The sequence below is a fragment of the Lupinus angustifolius genome, chromosome LG01, assembly GCF_001865875.1.
Source record: "Lupinus angustifolius cultivar Tanjil chromosome LG01, LupAngTanjil_v1.0, whole genome shotgun sequence".
Taxonomy (NCBI): Eukaryota; Viridiplantae; Streptophyta; class Magnoliopsida; order Fabales; family Fabaceae; genus Lupinus; species Lupinus angustifolius.
In genome coordinates this window covers 34,449,757-34,471,023 of record NC_032009.1, presented here as the reverse complement: position 1 = coordinate 34,471,023, position 21,267 = coordinate 34,449,757, and the positions used below count along the sequence as shown (strand labels likewise).

The window sequence follows — 21,267 nt, the reverse complement described above, 5'->3', positions numbered from 1 at the left end:
GAAAGGATTGTTAATTCCTTCACTAGGATCATCACACACATTAATGCAATCAAGGCTTGTGGTGAGAGGATGGAAGAGACAACCATAGTTGAGAAAATTCTTAGAACTGTGGTTCCAAAATTTGACTTTGTGGTTCTTGCCATTGAAGAATCAGGAAGAGTTGAAAATATGAATATTGAAAAGCTTCAAGGGTCACTTGAAGCTCATGAACAAAGACTTCATGAAAGGATCTCTGATAGGTCCTCACCCCAGGCTCTGCAGATGCAAATAGCTAAGAAATGAACCTTTTGTGCAAAGAACCCAAGCAAGAACCAAGGAAGGTACTCTGAGTTGAAAAATGGCTCAAAGAAGACATATGTCAATAGCTATGATTAACCAGAACATTCAAACAAGAGAAGTGTTCCTAAGCAATTCAAAGGCTTGAAGAAAAAGATTGACATAAAGAAGCTTAGGTGCTTCAATTGTGACAAAATTGGGCACTATTCCTCTGAATGCTTGGCACCTAACAAAAATCAGTATAAAAGAAAACAAGACTCATAAGTGAATCTTGCTAAAGAAGAGAATGAAGAACCTGATGAGGAAATTGTGCAACTCATGATGACAACTGATTGTAGAACTAGAGGAAGTGATACTTGGTATCTTGACTCTAGTTGCTCCAATGACATGATTGGACACAAGGAATGGCTAGTGAACTTTGACTCAACCAAGAGGAATAAAGTAAAATTCGCATACAATAGAGTGGTGATCACTGAAGGAACAAGAGATATTCATCTCAAGATGAAGAATGAGAGAAAAACATACATAATTGATGTGTTATTTGTCCCTGAAATGAAAACAAATCTCATCAGTCTTGGCCAGTTACATGAAAGAGGTCTCAGTATGGAGTTGAATAATGGAGTTATAGAAGTCTATGACACTTCGAAGAGGAGAATTCTGCAAGCTCCACTATCAAGCAACAGGACATTCCAAGTCAAGCTGGAATTTTGGACTCACAATGTTTGAATGCAGAAACAACCTCAAATGAGTCTTGGCTTTGGAACCTAAGGTATGATCATCTCAATTATAGGGATCTTAGATTGCTAAGCATTAAGGAAATGGTCATAGGTCTGCTAGGAAAAAAAACCACAAAACTCAGTTTGTGATAGTTGTCTAGCTAGTAAACAAGCTAGGACTTCATTCAGTAATCATACTCAAACCAAGGCTACTGACTTACTACATGTTGTATATTCAGATGTATGTGGGTCTTTTGAGGTTTCTTCACTATGAGGAAACAAGTATTTTTTATCCTTCATTGATGAGTATAGCAGGAAGATGTGGATATATCTCATCAAAGCAAAGAGTGAAGTATTTGATCACCTAAGGAAGTTTAAGGCCTTGCAGAAAGACAACCAGGAAGGCTTTTGAAAATTTTCAGAACTGATGGGGGGGTGAGTTTACCTCAAGAGAGCTTGAATATTTATGTGTGGAGCATGGCATAATTCATGAAGTCACTGCTCCATATACTCCACAACACAATGGAATGGCTGAGAGGAGAAATATGACTGTTATGAATATGGTAAGATGTATGTTGAAGTGCAAAGGCTTGCCTCATAATCTCTAGGGTTGAGGCTGTGACCACAACAACTTATGTTCGCAACAGATGTCCAACTCAAGCTCTTGATAAATAAGTTCCTGAAGAGGTTTGGACTGGAGACAAACAATCAGTGAAGCATCTTAGGGTGTTTGGTTCAGCCTGCTACAAGCATATTCCAGACCAAGTGAGAAAGAAATTGGATGACAAGAGTGAACTAATGATTCTTGTGGGCTATAATTCAATAGGATCATACAAACTCTTGAATCCTACAACTAAACAAGTGACATTTAGCAGGGATGTCTACTTTGATGAAATGAGCTCATGGAAGGATCTTCTTAGTAAGCTTGAGAAAAACAGGTCAATGACTTTAGTGCCAATACAAGAAGATCAGGAAGTCATATAACAATTGAATCCTGATCCAAGGAGTCATGAGATCAGGGTTGCTGAAACCAGACCTACAAGAGCAAGGCACCTACCATTGAGGCTTAGTTAAGGGTGGAAACAGGCCAGGCCGCCTACCAGGGGCCTATTACCTGGCCTATAACAGGCCAGGCCAGGCCAGGCTTTCTTCGTAAACAGGCCAGGCACAGGCTTTTTGAAAAGCCTATTTAGTTAAATAGGCCAGGCTGTAGGCCATCCAAAAGGCCTATTAAGCCTAACAGGCCGGCCTATTTAATTATATTATGTAATATGTTCATATTATACAATTTTAATATAAGTAATATTATTATACATATGTAATATTAATATAAAAAATATAATTTAATTGTTAGGGTTAGAAGAGTCTAATTAAAAGTAGGAATATTAACCTATCTAAATGTAGATATGATGACCTATTTCAAGATGATAGAGTAAAACAAGCTTTTAAACAGACTAACAGGTCAGACCAGACTTTTAAACAGGTCAGGCCTAGGCTTTGGAATTTTTTTTAAACAGGCTAACCGATCAGGTCCAGACTCCTACATACTATATAGGCTGGGCCTGTTTAAGGCAAAGCCTGACCTGACCTCTTAGTGAGTTTGAGATGTTTGCTGATGATATAATAACAGATGAAGGTGACTTGATTCACCTAGCACTCTTAGGAGAAACTGAATCAATCACCTTCCAGGAGGCACTAAAGGAGGATGTGTGGTTCAAAGCAATGGAGGAAGAACTCAAAGCCATAAAAAAGAATGACACCTGGGAAGAGGCTGAATTACCTGAAGATAAGAAGCTTATAGCAGTCAAATGGATGTATAAAGTCAAGTTAAAACCTGATGGAAGTATCTCTAAGCACAAAGCTAGGCTCGTGGCTAAGGGGTTCATGCAAAGGGAAGGATATGACTATAATGAAGTCTTTGCACCAGTGGCCAGATTTGAGACAGTTAGATTGATTGTTGCCATTGCTAGCTGGAATGGTCGGAAGCTATGGCAACTTGATGTCAAGAGTGTCTTCCTCAATGGACCTCTTGAAGAAGAAGTCTACATAACTCAACCTCCTGGATTTGAGACTTCAACAGATGAAACCAAAGTGCTAAGACTGAAGAAAGCATTGTATGGCCTGAAACAAGCTCCAAGAGCTTGGAATAGAAGGATTGATTTATTCTTAACATCCATTGGCTTTACCAAGTGCAAGGTAGAACATGATGTCTATGTGAATCTTAATTGCACAGGTGATCTAATTCTAATTTGTCTCTATGTGGATGACTTAGTCATCACAAGGAGTAGTGAAACTGAAATTCTAAGGCTAAAAAGAAAGCTCAAGGCTGAGTTTGACATGACTGATCTTGGAGAATTAGCATATTTCCTTAGCATAGAATTTCTAAAGACAGAAAAAGGAATAGTGATGCATCAAAAGAAGTACATAAAAGATGTACTAGATAGGTTTCAAATGCTGAGTTGCAAGCCTGCATCAACACCAGTTGAAGGAAACCATAAATTGAGCAACATAGGTGAGGAAAACCCTGCAGATGCAATATCTTTCAGACAAATTGTTGGTTGGCTTAGGTTCATTTGCCAAATCAGGCCAGAAATAACCTATGGAGTAGGGATGATAAGAAAACACATGGCTAATCCTACACAATGACACAAGATTGCGGCAAAGAGAATTCTTAGATATTTGAAAGGAAACTTATGCTATGGGGTGCTATTTCAAAATCAGAAGCAGAAGTGTGAGTCGATTTTCTTGGGCTATTCAGACTCAGATTGGTGTGGAGATAAGGAGGATATGAGGAGTACTTCCTAGTATCTGTTCACTATCTTTGGTGCACCTATATCTTGGAGCTCAAGGAAGCAAGATGTGGTAGCTCTTTCAACCTGTGAAGTAGAGTATATTGCAGCTTGCAATGCTACATGCCAAGGACTATGGCTGACATATTTGATGACAGAACTGAGGTATGGGGAGTTTGATAACTTCGAATTAAGAGTGGACAATAAGTCAGCAATAAACTTGGCAAAGAATCCTATAAGCCATGGAAGGAGCAAACACATAGAAACAATGTTTCACTTCTTGAGAGACCAAGTTGAAAAAGGAAGAGTGAAGATGGTGCATTGCTCAATAGAAATTCAAAACGCTGATGTATTGACAAAGGCTATGAAGAATGATAGGTTTAGGAAGTTAAGAGACATGTTGAATGTCTTTAGTTTCTAAATGATGAACCTTTTGCTTTGTTGTATAAGTTTTGTTTCTGTTTTTTTTCATTTACTTAGAAATGAAGTAGCTTCTTGATTAAGGAAGGATGTTAAAATCAGTAATCAAGAAGTTAGTTAAGAGTAGTTAGAAGTTTCAAACTATAGATAGTTGGTTAAGTTGGTTAACCAAATATAGAAACTTGTATAAAATCTACGATCGAGGCATTATTGAACTAAGAAAATTCATTCATTGATTCCATTCATTCTCACACATACAAACACTCATCTTCTATTCACTCTTTGTTTTCATCTTCTTCTCTTTCTCGACTTCTTCATCTTCTAATTTCTAACATTAACAAGTTTGAAGAAGATAACTTATTACCCGAATTGGAGGCACAATGTTTGCCAACTATGCTCTTGGGAGCTTCGATGTAATTCGGACTCTTGTTCACATTATTAATAATCGAAAAGTTTCCATTGGAGAAGAACATACTAACATTGATATTCACCTCTTAGATAGACTATTATTTGAAATGTGGAATTGTGAATATCTAACATTGATTAATTATGGATAATTTAGAGATCTTGTAACCAGACTCATAAATTTAATACTTAAGATTTTGGGTGAATAAATGTTATTAAGTGTGGCTATTATGGTAGCTTCTCATTTATAGATCTTATTTACTCCATTGTTAATAGATTTTTGAAGTCGCTACCCAAATTTAGAACATAAACAGGTGAACAACAATGAGTTGTTTAGGTTTAAAAGAAATGAATATTATTCACAAGTTATAATTTTTTTATTCAATACTAAAACACTACTTAGATTTATAAATATTTTAGTGAGACTAAAGAGGAGATGTTGGTATTTTATGCTCCATCTCTTGAAAGGATGTTGCATTTAAAGTTAATGGTAGTTCAATGGATAATTAGTGGAGTGTATGTATGATGGTATAATATAAGGGAGCACATGTGACTCTACTATCTTTATCTTTTTCCACATATCCCACTCTTTAATATTCCCTTAATTCTAGTTTACTAGGAATTATGAAAATTTTGAATTTTATATTTTGGTTTTTGTTGCAGTTTACCAATTTGTTTTCTAAATTTGGTACAAATAGTATTGTTCTTAATTGTTCATGTTATAGAAATAACATTGTTTTATTCCTTGTAAGATTGTGATTGAAAAATAGCCATCAGTAGTATAATTATTTTTAATTGTTCTTAATTGCTCAATAAGATTGTGATTGAAAAATAGCCATCAATAAGATTGTGATGGAAGAACGATTCTATTATGTCTTTTCTGCATGAAACAAATTAAAGGTGGTGACATCACTCGGTTTAAGGCTCATTTGGCTGGAGTAAAAGGACAAGTTGAAAAGTGTAAGAAAGTACCAGCAGATATTCAACATCAGACCCAGAAATCAATTGAAGAAATGAAGAGCAAAAAAAGTAAACTAGAAGAGGAATACGAGGATGGTAATCCTTGTGATGAAGTTACTGATTTATTGCACACTCAACCGATTGAAGCACGTCATACATCTGCATCTCAGAAAGGTAAAGGTCGCATTGGCATTACTTTATGCCTAGAACAACTCCTGGTGCTCAACCCACTTTAAAAAGTGTCATGTAAAGTAAAAAAAGTGATTGATAAATGTGACCTCGCCATCTCTAAATGGATGATTGATGCTTCTGTGCCGTTTAATGTAACTAACTCAGCTTATTATCAACCCATGATTGATGCCCTTTGTAGCATGGGCCCATGTTATAAAGGTCCCAACTATTATCGTGTTCGTGGTCATTTACTAAACAAGTGGGTTGAAGATGTGAAAAAACTTGTAAACGATTATCGATCAATTTGGAAGTGAACTGGATGCACTCTTATGGCTGATGGTTGGACTAATCGAAGCAGACGAACTCTTATTAATTTTCTTGTTTATTGTCCTAAAGTGACTGTCTTCATAATGTATGTTGATGCTTCACATGCTTCTAAAACTGCAGATTTGTTGTTCAAGCTTTTCAAGGAGATAATGATGTATGTCGGTCCTGAGAATATTGTTCATATTGTTACAAACAATGCTGCTAACTATGTTGCTGCTCGTAGGTTATTGGAGAGAGAGTTCCCTCGAATATTTTGGTCTCCATGTGCGGCTCATTGTGTTAACTTGATATTTCAAGACATTGGAAAGTTACCGGAAGTAACTGATACAGTATCACATGCTGCAAATATTACTAAGTATCTATATAATCATTGCCACCTGTTGTATTTAATGAGACAGTTCACTCATGCGAAAGAAATATTTCGTCCAGCTCCAACTCGCTTTGCCACTAACTTCATTGCATTGCAAAGTATCTTGGCCCAAAAGGATGCACTTAGAGCTCTTGTAACATCTAGAGAATGGACAAGCTCAGCTTATTCGAAAGATGTTAAGGCAAAAAAATGCGTAGAACAAGTGTTGGATTCAAATTTTTGGAAACAATGTGTTGACATTGTTAAAATTACTGAACCACTTGTTCGTGTGTTACGCATTGTTGACAGTGAGGATAAGTCTGTGATGGGTTTTCTTTATCAAGCATTGTTTAAAGCTAGAAATGAGATGGAAAGGAGGTTTCAAAGAAACAAGACCAAAACAAAACCTTATTTGGAAATTATGGGTACTCGGTAGGATTTGCAATTAAAAGGAAATCTCCATGTTGTTGGGTATTGGCTTAACCCACAATGTTTCTTCAATGTTGACGAATTTGAAAAACATAAGTTCACAACATCCGACCTTTTGGATGTTTTAGAGAAGCATGCTTATGGAGATCCTGATTTGCTAGCTAAGCTAACCAGTGAGATGAGGATATATAAAGATGTTGAGTTGGATTTTGAAAGAGTGGCTGCTATACGTGAACGGAGTAAAGTGATGCCAGATATAATTAATCTTTCATGTTTGGTAATTGTCTTTAATGTTTATTATTAATTGTCTTAAACGTTTATTATTAAACAAGATGATGAATTAGATTTCATGCAATGTTGTAGATCAATGGTGGGAAACATATGGATGTCGGACACCAAATTTGCAAAGGTTGGCAGTCCGTGTTCTAAGTCAAATATGTAGTGCTTCCGGTTGTGAAAGGAATTGGAGTGTGTTTGAACACATCCATTCAAATAGAAGAAATAGGTTGGAGCATCAAAAACTTAATGATCTTGTTTTTGTTCGTTACAACTTGAGATTACAACAAAGGTATTACTCTTTTATTCAAAATATGACCTTAGTTGACGTTCTTTACATATTTATATGTAGCATGTATTAATGTTTTTATATAATAAAATCTATAAATGTAGGAGTCACTTGAGGCATCAAAATTATGACCCAATAAATTTAGAAACATTTGAGGATCATTCTCATTTTATATTGGAGGAGTCACCACCATTTCTAACTGTTGAAGAGATTGAAGCTTTACGAAATGACCTTGCAAACATTTTCATCCGATCATCATTTGATGAAATTAAAGTGGTATGTTTTTTATTATCTAATGATTATGTTTTTCATTGATTTCCATCAATTCCTAACTGTTTTAAATTTCTAAACATATGAAAATTGACATTATTGTAGATCAATTAAATTTAGAAGATGATGATGATGTACAACTCAACCCGATGGAGAATGTGAACTTGGATGAAGACAATGTGGGTCAAGCTTCACGCTCAAATGATGAAGAAATAGAATTTCGATATGAGACAACTTTGACTCATTGGTGTTAATATTAAAACACTAATTTATATATAAACAGATATGTCCGGTTTAACCGGCATGCGGTTTAATTACTGAATCACTAGTTGAACCACTATATCACTATACCAGTACTCTAACTGGTTTAATAACTGGTACGGTTTTAATAACCCTGCTGAAAAGTATAGCCAATTTGATTATGTGCTACCTATAAAAATCTAAGTGGGTAATTAGCGATGTAAACATTTTACACAGTAACATTAATCATTCTAGAAATCATTCGTTTGTAAAAAATAAAATAAGTTATAGAGTAAATTACACTGATACCCCTGAGTTTGAGTGAAATTACATAAACCACCCCTCACTTTTCTAAACTTACACAAATCTCCCCTAGTTTTATAATTTCGTTACACTGACCACCTCTGTATAATAAATAAGTGTAATTTTTTAAACAAAAAATGTGATAAATGCAATTAAGTTAAACAAAATATGATATATTGTGTAGACAAGTCTAAATAATATACAAATCAATATATCTTATTATTTTTGGTTCGTTACACTACATTATAAGAGTGATTTAAACAATATTTCTTTATAATTGTTGATGCATTTTGTAACAAAAAAATAATAAAGATACATTAATTTGTATATTATTTAGACTTGTCTACACAATATATCATGTTTTGTTTAACTTAATTGCATTTATCACATTTTTTGTTTAAAAGATTACACTTATTTCTTATGCAGGGGTGATCAGTGTAATGAAAGTACAAAACTATGAGAGGTTTGTGTAAGTTTAAAAAAGTGATGGGTAGTTTGTATAATTTCACTAAAACTCATGGGGTGTGTAATTTAATCTAAGTTATACAATCCATATTCACGGGATAACGGTATGGTGTGGCTCAATAAACAAAGTGGAATTTGTGCGGTCAGTTTTTTACATTAAACGAGGTCAAAACTTACTTCAAACACATTATGGTAACATGTAAGGGCCACAGAAACATACACGCCCCCACCACTTCCCTTGTTCTCATCCCAAACATTATTTATGGGTAAAAAATGTATGCAGCAACACGGAATCATACATCATATTTATATTTATGGTAATTATTATTGACTTCTTAAAGAAAATAATATATATAAATGATGAATAATGTATTAAGTATGTATAAATATTTATACATATAATATATAGATATTATACTCATTATTTGTACTATATTTACTATATATTATTTATTTTATATTTTTACTCTTTTAAATGCTTACATTATCACCCCACATTTATAGTTAAGATGAAATACATCAACTTATATATTTTTCTTTACATTTATTATATATATTATATCTTCATTGAAATAAACTTTGGACAAGTTTATACATTAAAATTAATTTTTCATCTATAGAGGATAAATGTTTCTAAGAAAAATAATAATAATGATTGCTAATATATTGATGTTTTTGGTACATTGGAAAAGAAAAGAAATAAAACTAAAGGAGATAATTCACTTCCATGTGCATGATGTTGAGAGCTATTATTAGTGGCATGTCCCAAATCTTTGAATTAATATGGAGATTCAATCTAAATTTGGTCATACAACTACCAAATTGTTTCCCTTTATAAAAATATGTTGCACACAAACTTCCCAATTTTTACTTAACAATTAGAACATGTTTTAATAAATTGATCTAGATGATTTAAGTGACTCTACATCTTATCTGATAATGTGAATTGCCTCAAGAATCAAGAACAATGTTCCATAGCAAAGAGATTAGCTAAGATGCAAGACCCATATCCAAACTTAGGTACAGAGTCATGAAGCCATTCCTATAATGAAAATATTAAATTACTATCTATTCTAATAAACTAATTATCTATGGGAAAAAAATATATACACTGACAGTGTAAATGTTTTTACACTGCCACTACATCATTCACCATTGATTTTTAGTTATCATTGACTTTTAAATAAAAATATTGTAAATAAATGGTGGATGATACACTGATTATATATAAATCTTTACACTGTCAATGCATACATTTTCCACTTATTATCTATTTTCATATATGAAGGAACAAATATTTTGACATCATATGACATGTCATAGCGAAGGAGTAGGAGAGTGAGGTGGGGAGTTGCACAGAAGAACACATTCTAGACATTTCCAAAACAGTCGAATTCGACATAAAAAATGTCAAACCAGTAATGTAATGTAGTAACTGGTAAGGGTAACCTGCGAGTCCCATGTGTACAAAGCAGAAACCTCCTCCACGTGCCTCTTAAACTATGCCACGTCATCGATGATAATAGAAATGAGTAGATTCAGATCTGATGGTCCTGGACCAATTGAGCAAGAAAATCAAAAAGCTTTGTAAAATAAAAAGACCCAAAAATTGTATATAGTGTAGATATAGAAAGAGAAAACCCAAACAAACCCCACACACTATGCAAAATAAAAAGACCCAAAAAATTTCACAGCAGCAAAAGTAAGCACCAACTAACACAAGCTTATCCCCAAATGTTTCTCTGAACAACAAGCTTTGAATCCAATGGGCGAGGTCTTCCTAATCATAACACTATACACTATCTTCCTTTTCTCACTATTTATCATATTTTTTGTTATGGGTTCTCATTTTCTTTTGTTTTTGTATAGGAAGAGAAGAAACCGGAGGAAAGCAAAGTGGAGGAGAAGAAGGTAGAGGTAGTTAAAGAGGAGAAGAAAGAAGGAAAAGCGGAAGATAAACAACCGGATAAAGCAGCGGAGGAGAAAAAAGCGGAGGAATCAAAGGATGGGAAGGAAACGGCGGAGCAACCTGCGCCGCCGCCGCCAGAGATTGTGCTGAAAGTGTTCATGCATTGCGAAGGTTGTGCTCGCAAGGTTCGTCGTTCTCTTAAAGGGTTCCCTGGTGAGTGAGTTTTTCACTTTTTTTTTAATACTCTTTGTAAGTGATGTGATTTTTTTATACTGTGAGGTTGATATCAGAATTTTTATGTGGTTGTTTGAGTTGTTGCTAGGGGTTGAAGATGTAATAACAGATTGCAAGACTCACAAGGTGGTGGTAAAAGGAGAAAAAGCAGATCCACTTAAGGTTCAAGAGAGAGTACAGAGAAAGAGCCATAGACAAGTTGAGCTTCTTTCTCCCATCCCAAAGCCACCGGTGGAGGAGGAGAAAAAACCAGAAGAGGAGAAACCAAAGCCTGAAGAGAAGAAAGAAGAGGTTTCTCTTTTCTGAAAGAACAAAATTATCGTTACTTAAATTTCTTTTAATCTATTGAATTAATTTTTGAAATTGTATTTTTGCAGCCTCAAGTGATCACTGTTGTTCTCAATGTTCACATGCATTGCGAAGCTTGCTCCCAGGAAATAAAGCGACGCATTGAGAAAATGAAGGGTGCGTTACGATTTCTCTTTAAAGTTCTTGTCAACTTTTAATTCAGATTCGTTTTTTTATCATTATGTACTTATACGAAAGAAACTTGTACTATTAATTGTAGTCTTTTAAATTTATATTAAACTTATATATTATTGAAGTTTGTGATTCTAGTGAAAGTGTGATCCATTTTAGGTAAAAATTTATAACTTGAAATCTCATTAATAATTGCACTAAATATTAAATCCCGTCTTTCCCACTTCTAATTCTGGTTCCTGTAATAAACTGAATTTTTTCTTAGTGAATTAAGCTTTGTAGTATTGGAAATAAATTAAATTGCTACTATATCCCTCAGGTGTGGAATCAGCGGAACCTGATCTGAAGAGTTCAAAGGTAAGCGTGAAAGGAGTGTTTGAGGCAGCAAAGCTAGTGGAATATGTGCACAAGAGAACTGGGAAACAAGCAGTGATAGTGAAACAAGAGCCAGAGAAGAAAGAAGAAGCAAAAGAAGGTGCAAAGGAAGAGAAGAAATCTGAGGAAGGTGACAAGGATAAAAAAGGAAGTGGTGAAGGAGAAGAGAACAAAGAAAAGAAAGAAGGAGAAGAAGCTAAAACAGCTGAGGGAAATGCAGAAGAAACCAACCAAGTTTTGGAGCTTAAAAGGAATGAATACCATTACATTCCACCAAGGTATGAGATGGAGTATTATCATGCATATCCTGGACCATCTTACCCTCCTCAAATCTTCAGTGATGAGAACCCCAATGCATGCACTGTCATGTAAAAATTGTGGAATGTCAAGGGTAATATTGGAATTAGCTTTGGTTACATGTGCTCTCAGTACTTTTCTTGCTATATTCAAGTATAAGTAAAATCTCCAGGCTGCAGATATAAGCTGTAGAGTTTTGTAACGCTTGTACTTTTTTTAATTTTAATTTGTTAAATATGAGAATATAAATAATTAATTACAGTTTAGCACCTTGTATTTCAATTTCCATGGTCCTTTCCTTTATTCTGCAGTAATAGTATTTATTTAATGGCTTCTTTTGTGAGAAAAAAATGGTTTTAAGTTTGTTCATTTCTATGCTGTCCTTAACTTTCTTGGGAGATGTTCTTTCTGCCTACTGTATCAACTAGTGGGTCTTTATATGCATTTATGGCTGGTAACGTAGTAACAGGAACTTGAAAATGAATGCAAGTGGAAATGAATGGACATGAAATTTTCAAGTCTTTGACATTTTTTTTGCAATCCTTATACCTAACAACAATGAATGAACCTTAACCCTATAACAGTTGATGATGCTTAACGCAATGATAACGTTATTCCCTTGTGTTAGGTAAACTCTATTATATGAAGACTCGTTTATTAGACGGTTTGTTTTTTTATCACTACAACGTAGCTATAAAAGGAACATTCGAGCTCTGATGGCGAGACGTAATTAACTTTCACTCTGATCATGTTTGTGATTGAATCTTATTTTGTTATCATGAAAAAGGAAAATTGTTGTTTTTATTTTACTACTGAAAATGTAGCTTGTATTTTACTGAATAAATTGCTTTTAAAGACTTAAGTCACAACGATATAAAAAGAGCAATGCACTGTGTGAAAAAAACACTAAATAGTATTGTGTTTGGGAAAAAATTGGGGAGTTTCAGAAGTTCATTAGAGCTTTTCAACATACTTTTAAGTTTTTAATCATAATGTAGCAGAACATCAATTCAGTTCATCAAATTACATTTTTCTAAACTCAATTTTGCAAAGGATATACAAAATGTAAGAAATATTTGTCATTATGAAAAAACACTATGCCCAAACTTGTAGTATTGCACCATTTTAACTTAAACTTTTTATAACAAAATTATCATATTAAGTGTAGTAATTTTTTTAAAATTATATATAAGTGGGAATTTTGTACATGTTGCCATAATTTTTAAGCAGTATAAATTATGTGACTGAAGCTTTAGTTTTACTTTGATTTACTTTCCATTGGAAAACACAACAAAACCAATTATACAAGTGGAAGTGGTCCAGAGTGCAGAGATACTGGTGCTAAATTGATACTGCGTGAGAATGTGAGTGCAGTGGGACATGTATATTGATACAATGAGTACGACACTTTAAAATTGACCTGGCAATGACTCATCTTTGGAAAATTTACAATTTCAATATTAGCACATATCATTGCCTCTGCTAGAGAGAAGAGTAAAATATAATTTCAGTTTTTCAAAGATTTGATTACTCACCCATGCAGTCACTACAAATTTTTCTATCAGTTAATGGTGTCAAAAACGATGATAGTATATTATTGAATGAGGGTAAAATTTTGAAATTTGTCAATGAGCCTAAAATGTAAAATAACATTTAAAAAAATAGTAAAAACATGTACACAAGTGTATGACATTACTATTCATTTTTAAATTTTAATAATATTTACTCTTCAAATAAATAATATTAATAAATAATAGATGATGTATTGATTGTGCATAAATTTTTGCACTCATCGTATATACCTTATTCAAAAAACTAAAACTCTGAAAATATGGAAGGGAGAAAATAATATGTTTATCAGTTTATGGATTTTTCTAACGAATGCTCTATGACCCATTTTAAATTTAGCCAAAAAATGCGAGTCTATTGATAATTCTTCTATTTATAAAATTCATATAAATTAATTAATGTCTATTTTTCAATTTTTAATACATACTTATTTATTTTTAGAAATTTAAACGTGTCTATAACACATTACAAAAGCTACTGTAGGTGTTCAAGTTCTAGTTATACTCTGCTCAACTGCGCAATACACTTAATTCAAAATTTCTAACGAATGTTTAGTTCGAAACTTCTCTTGTGCATTGATTGAAGAAAAATATAGCCTGAAAAAGAAAAAGGGAAAAAAGAAAAAATGAAACTGAACTCAGTAAATTTTGATAGCTTTGAAAAAACACATTTTTTAAAAGAAGAAAAAAAGACGAGAAAGAAAAAGAAGAAAGAAAAAAAGATCATTCACTATGACAAAGTTGATGGCAGTCAAGGTAGAAGTTGTAAGGATCTCTAGAGAAACAAGTATCACACAATAACAGATAAAATATAATATAATATTTGTATTATTTAATTTACCATAAAATTATATTTTAATCATAAAAAATGAAGAGAAATAACTAATAAGTAATTGCTTCTCATTACTGAAAATGATTTATATAATCTATATAATGATGGGTTAAATAAACCAAATAACACTACGAGTTATATGAATCCTTACTACTTATATAATTGCTAAGATATATGCACATGCAATGCAATGCCTTTTGGGGTTAATGTGTTTTCTTCAAAGTGGTATTGTCGAGAGTTGTGCCAACAACAGTATTAACACATAAGTTAATCATGTCATGGCAACATATGTTAGATTATGGAACAGTCTTTTTATGACTCAAAATTCTCATATTTATTAATGAAAAGTTTGTGACTGCTTGCTAGTTGTTCTTAAAGATTCGTTCTCACATGCTAATTTCATCATTCCAGCTTAGAAAGCTTTGTTTTTGTTTTCTTATGAGAGAATATTATGGCTTTGTGATCTATTTATGTGTTGATGGTGGATAACTGAGTGTTCTAGTTCTGGCTTAATGTGGGCTAACCAATAAAAAATAGAGAAAAAAAATGTATATATTGTGTATGAGTTTTATATACAATCATTATATCACTCATTATTTATATTTAATCATTATTGACTCTTCAAAAATCAAATGAATAATACACAATATAATGACTATGTATAAATTTTTATACTAACATTTGATTTATAATAACCTCTAAAAAAAAAAGTTCCAAATTTTAATGGTTATTTAAACTTTTTTTTTCCTTATTGTGAGAGATCAGAGAGGAGATGGGGAAGCACTAAAAAAGATAACTAAATTCACTTTGCAAGATAGATCACAGCCACACCTAGTTCATTTTAATTTACATATATAAATCTGAATGTGCTTTTTGTCATTTCTCCAAAGCTTTTACCTATACCACGCCTTTCCCTGCTTAATTTAACGAAAATGTATTATACTCTCACCAAACGTGGCTCAATAAAGGAAATCCATTTTAGAAGGACAATGTCTCCAATTTTTTAAGATTTTTGGCCTAGCATGTCTCCACATTTAATACTCTTTCATTCAAATTTATTACTCTAATTATATGGAAACACGTAACTTAAGAAAGATTTTGCAAAATGTTGACCTAAGGGCAGTTGTTAATGAAGCAAAAAGTATAAAGTTAAGTTAACCATGGAAAATAATACAATTAATATAAATATGATTAATATTTTTATATTTTCTTTATTACTTTTCACTTTCAGGTTTCTCAAGTGGATGATTAATCTTAAAACCAAATGATGGGACTAACTCAATATGTATTTAAATAAGTCTTACCATAATTTTGAACATTCCTTGAAGAGAAGTCTCTCAAATAAGGGAATGAATTAATTTTGGCCCAATAAGAAATCTTTTGGCTAACAACTATCAATAGAAGTTGAATTTTGATTCTCATATCATTGATATGATAATAAACTTTAAAATGAGATAAATGAATAAGGGAAGATTACTCAAACATCTAAGAATAGGTGAGGTGCAACATTGTTGGTAGTCATTGAGCGTTAACAATGAAATAAAAAAAAATCAAAGAACAATAATATAATGCCGATTTCATTAAACGCCTCAAAATAAATCCAACCACTTGTCCGCTATTATATAATTTTGCATGTTGCAGAGAAACAAGTTTGAGAACTGTAATTTAACTTAAAACCTTCTAGTTTACAAGTAAAAAAGCTGGTTCTATTATAATTTATAAAATTATAGCTTATATATGATTTTTTTTTTCAGAAATAGTAATATATAACCAAACAAATTTGTTTAGTTTTTAGGTTAGGGAAGCAACACCTTATGGCCAAACATATTTAGTATGAAGTGATACATGCTTGATTCTCCACGTACCTGTAGATGTTTCCGGCTCAGACATGATTACTTCCAGTGTGAGGATACCTGTGGGAAACAAAAAAAAACATATTTAGTGTGAAGATGCAAGATCAGAATGACTTAATAAATGAACACAATGCTGACAATTGTTGTGTCTTGGTGGACCCATCTTATATGTGAACTTGGAAAATGCAAAACAATAAACTAGGGCAAAGCCTTGCATAGTACTCCATCTGCTAAATCCATTAATGTGAAAAGTCCCTTTCTCTACATGTTCTTCCAAATTTTGTTTTCGATTACCACATACGTAGTGTGTCGTGTGCGATAAAACTTTTCAACCATGATGAAGAGGCGGTTGTGCTTGTTAATTTCTTGTTCTGGGTAATACTAGTTCTACATTACTTTCCTAGTTGGTTGATACTCTCCAAAACGATCAATAAAACCCAACCGTAGATATTATTTTCTGTGTGTAATTTGAATAAAAGAATTTAATATTTGTGTATTGTTAATGTAAAAAAATCATGATCATTTAAAATTAAGTTTACATGATCAAATGTTAATGGAAGATTAGAATTAAGTTTATTAATGATAATATGATCATTTAAAAAAAGTCAATACTTTTTTCTTTTAATTTTGACTTTTTAAATAAAATTCAATTATAAATGTTAAAAGTTTTCATTTATCAATCTAACAATTATTTCTTACTTAAGTTGCTACATATAGATAATTCATAATTTATGTGTTTCACTTTTGTTTAAGAGTTAACGATTAATTGTTTACAATTATCTTTTACTTGAGTCGTATCAAATTAGATCATTCATTTAACACTTTTGTTTAAGAGTTAAGATAATTAACCCTTGATATTAGTTACTAAATGATTTAAATTAAATTGTTCTTCTTCCTTACAATGTTCTCACCAGCACTTCCGTCACCTACTTTATAACTCAGTCATGATGAAAGAGGGTACCATTCCTTGAAGGTCCATGACACGATGAGTGACGTTTAAGAAAAAAGAATATTCCATTCTCATCTAGCTGATAGTGTATCCATTGACATAACACCTACTAGTTTATTTTGTCTCTAATAGGCGGAAGTTAAGAACCAGAATGGGTTAATGACGCAAGCCATTGTAGGCACATCATGCATGACCCATTTGGTTGGTGCCACCCTCCAAAATATGACACCTCATCCTTTGGCCCCCATTTTTTTGTTCTTCCGTACACGCAAGATAGTAACAGTTTATAAGGTGATTGAGATAGTGCACTTAATTAGTGCATTAACTAGGCTATCCTATATATATTACGATTTGGTGTAATTCATTTTGATTTTCATTGATTATTCAGAACTTCAAAGGGGATTTATATACAATTTACAAGTAATAGAATGGATTGCTTGATAAATAAGTAATAACACTAACCAACTTAACTACCTATCTAACAGCTATATGGTAACCATATTGTGGGTAAAACAACCCTTAGAAACTTTTAGAAAGAAACTCTTAAAATACTTCCAATAGTCCCCCTCAAGCTGGAGAGTAAATGTTAATGACTCCACCTTGAAATCTTGATTTGAAGCCATGACAATGCGATATATCGGAATCTCGATCCTAATGTGATTGGATTCTCAATTACTTGGTTATGTTCTTGGTCAGAAATCTTGAACCATATTTTCATGGAATCTCATGGTTCTACATTGTTGAAGCTTCATAGTTGTAAAATACACACAATGATGAAGTTCTGTATGTGAAGAGAGAGGATCAATGTTGTCTTGCCATATAACATGGCTACTATTGGATTCATGATTATTCAGACTGCATTCTTGACTCCATCTCTTCTAGGTGGAGATTTCGTTGTAGTTGGTTCCTCATTGATCATTACATGATGGTACTTCCACTCTGCCATGTTGATCTCTATTCTTGGTAAATGACCATTTACCTCATAACAACTATAATAAGATGTATTCCTAGGGTAAGACAAATCTTTCATTAATAGCATAAGGAAAACTAGTATTATGTGTCTTCTTAACATCAACAGAGGTGGCAATGTTTATTGCTAAACTTGTTGGTAAACCCCATCCAACACAGGATTCATGCAAGATTTGTTGGCCAGTAAAGAGTATAGAAAAGAATACATCAAAGAAATAGAAAGAACTCTTAGGAGACCAAATAAAGAAATAGATATCATTGTCATCCAAGACACAAGAATTCGTTCAAGCGTTCATCAAACAACTTTTGTGCCTCTTCCAAGAGGTTGAATTTCACATACATGTTGATAAAAAAACGTTTTTGGTGCATACCCATTTGAGAATACGTGGTACTGAAGGTGTTTGCCTTCTCTATCAGGCTAAGTAAGTATTAGCATATACACCATGCTTTTCCATGGTTTCCAATGCTATCAAAGACTTCAACACCTTCTTGAACCTTCTTAAATGATGTTATGGCTTGCGTTCTTGGATGCAGATTGAATGAAGTAATCTAGTTTGGGTGATTGAAGACTTGGAAAATGGTTGATAGAAAGGGAAAAACCAATGGAAGAGAAAAAAGAATAAGTGAGTACACAGCAGCATAACCTCTCAAATTGAGAGCTCTGATACCATATTACGATTTGGTGTAATTCATTATAATTTTCAATGATTATTCAGAACCCCAAAGGGGATTTATATACAATTTACAAGTAATAGAATGGATTGCTTGATAAACAAGCAATAACACTAACCAACTTAACTACCTATCTAACAGCTATATTGTAACCATATTGTGGGTAAAACAATCCTTAGAAACTTCTAGAAAGAAACCCTTAAAATACTTCCAATAAGATAGTGTACGTAGCTTTGGTTCGAGCGAGCTAGCTGTGCCCGGGGTTAGATGTACGATGTGGTCGTCAGGTGTTACTAGTTTAGTTGAAATCACCCGTTTCATTGATCACCGGATACAATTAGTATAAGAGAGTTCAATACTAAAATTTAAGGGAAAATAGAACGTTCCTAATTTTAAATTTTTTATTAAAAATAATTTTAAACCATGCATGTTTGTTAAAAATTTATCTATATCATGCATTGCAATTTGCATCCAATAGTAAAGGGATACATTTTTTGTCCCACAATTTGTATCACTCTATGTACATTGAGTTATGATTGATTAAAAAATATATATGTAAGTTAAAATTTTAATTATTAAGTATCTTTCTGACCAATCACATATTATGACCTATAGAAAGATACAATATTGTGGGACATAAGATGATATATATTCTCAATCACATGATACTCGCTGCAATTATTATAAATTAAATAACTTTGTTTGAAATCAATGGGGTGGACATTTGTTCTTAATCTTAATAATTTCTAGTGTACTTGTTTTTTAGCCAAACCTTAGAAATGATTTTCTCTTGTACTAGTTAATTCATTACTTACGGGGTGATGATTGATCAACCAGAAAATTGTGTAGTATCTTAAATACACATATTTTTTAATACAAATTCAAACATGTTAAATCTAATAAATTATACAGCTAAAGAACTTCCACTGCACCCAAATATTTATAGGAGGTTACAGTATTTAGCAGTGGAATTACTGTAAGAGATGGCCCAAGACAAACCGAAAGGAAAAAAATCAATCAACGTTATGTAAGAAAAGGAAGGAAAGCATTGAATGATATTGAGAGAAGTAGCTTGTTTATTCTTATATGTCATTCTTGAAATAATTGAGCTCATTGACACTGCGAATTACAGTGACCAACTCCTATTTACGTTGAGAAATTCTATTGGCTACATTTTAATAATATTATAAACAAGTTTAAGTTGTTCATTGATTTTTAGAGGAGTTCTTTTTTAAAATATTGTGAAAATAATAAATAAAAATAAGTAATATATAGATAATTTAATTTGTTACGACAGAATTTGTTAAATTTAAAAAAAAAATAGCATTATTTTTACAATATTATCATATTTCGAAATTCATAAACTTGATCTGGAAAAAAGATTATTCTTTTGATTATAAATGTGGAATAAAAGACATACATTGTTGTAGGAGTATTTATTTACTACAATTGTGTGCCTTGTGGGGGCAATTTTGAGTTTTTCACTATATTCCATAATGAGAATAATTTGGATCCCACCACGAATATGCAATAATCAATTGCTGATCAGTGTCACATGTCTTATCATAGTTTGGTTGGATGAGAATGATTGCAAGCATTTACATAGATGATAGAATCATAGAGCCATACTTGATTGTTATTATTTAAGAATAATTCATCAATTTCTTTGTTCTCCTTCTTAGCTTGTATAGATTTCGTTGCCTTTATTGATTACACTTTTTGACAAGATGATGGGCTCAAAATGATTTCCCCATCCTCCTTGGCTACTCGCCATTGCTAGTTCTTATATAATTATTTCATTCATAGTGGAAATAAAGATCAGCTATCTTTAAAATTATGTATTTCTCTCTCCATCTAATCAAATTACATTAAGTAATATAATTATGTTTTTATAATTTTTCTATTTAATTGAATAATGTATTTAATTGGTCTAGTACATTGATTATGACACAAGTCATGATGGAGGATCTCATTCGAGTTCGGACATTCTATACTAACTTTGATAATTTTAAGACATATTCTTCTTTGACAATTTCACATATATTAATTTAACTTTTGATTTTTTTAAATGCTCCTTACTAAAAAAATCTAATTTGAGTTAAATAGTCAATTTTAAAACACATTTTTCGGATACTTTTTATTCATATCAAAGCTATTTTGACAAACATATTTTTGTGATTGATTTGAAATTTTTATTTTATGTGAAGCAAATTGTTTATTCACTCTAGATAAAATTAGGGTATAGGGAATCTCTTTTCTATTCCTAGTTTATTTGCGGTAGACTATTATATGAATGAAAGCTTGTCCCCGACAGAAGTAGTGAGTTTTCATTAAGGATACCTACCTTTTCTTTCTGCCTATGGTGGTGGTTATGTATCTCCATTGCATTCCTCGTCGACCATGCTTTATGGTCGGGTTATGCCTAAAGCTACTTTGAATTGTTA

At 32.4% G+C, this 21,267-nt stretch overlaps 2 protein-coding genes across 2 annotated transcripts; both read left to right on the top strand.

Annotated features, from left to right (window-relative positions):
- On the top strand, nt 5,491–6,849 carry LOC109338836. Its single transcript, XM_019576206.1, has 2 exons — nt 5,491–5,740; nt 6,185–6,849. The coding sequence occupies exons 1-2, from the start codon at nt 5,491–5,493 to the stop codon at nt 6,847–6,849; spliced, it is 915 nt and encodes a 304-aa protein (XP_019431751.1).
- Nucleotides 10,312–12,249, top strand: LOC109362245 (heavy metal-associated isoprenylated plant protein 7-like). The gene is made up of 5 exons (XM_019607900.1): nt 10,312–10,459; nt 10,555–10,807; nt 10,917–11,119; nt 11,206–11,293; nt 11,628–12,249. Exons 1-5 carry the CDS (start codon nt 10,451–10,453, stop codon nt 12,053–12,055), a joined length of 981 nt encoding a protein of 326 aa, XP_019463445.1. The 5' UTR covers nt 10,312–10,450; the 3' UTR covers nt 12,056–12,249.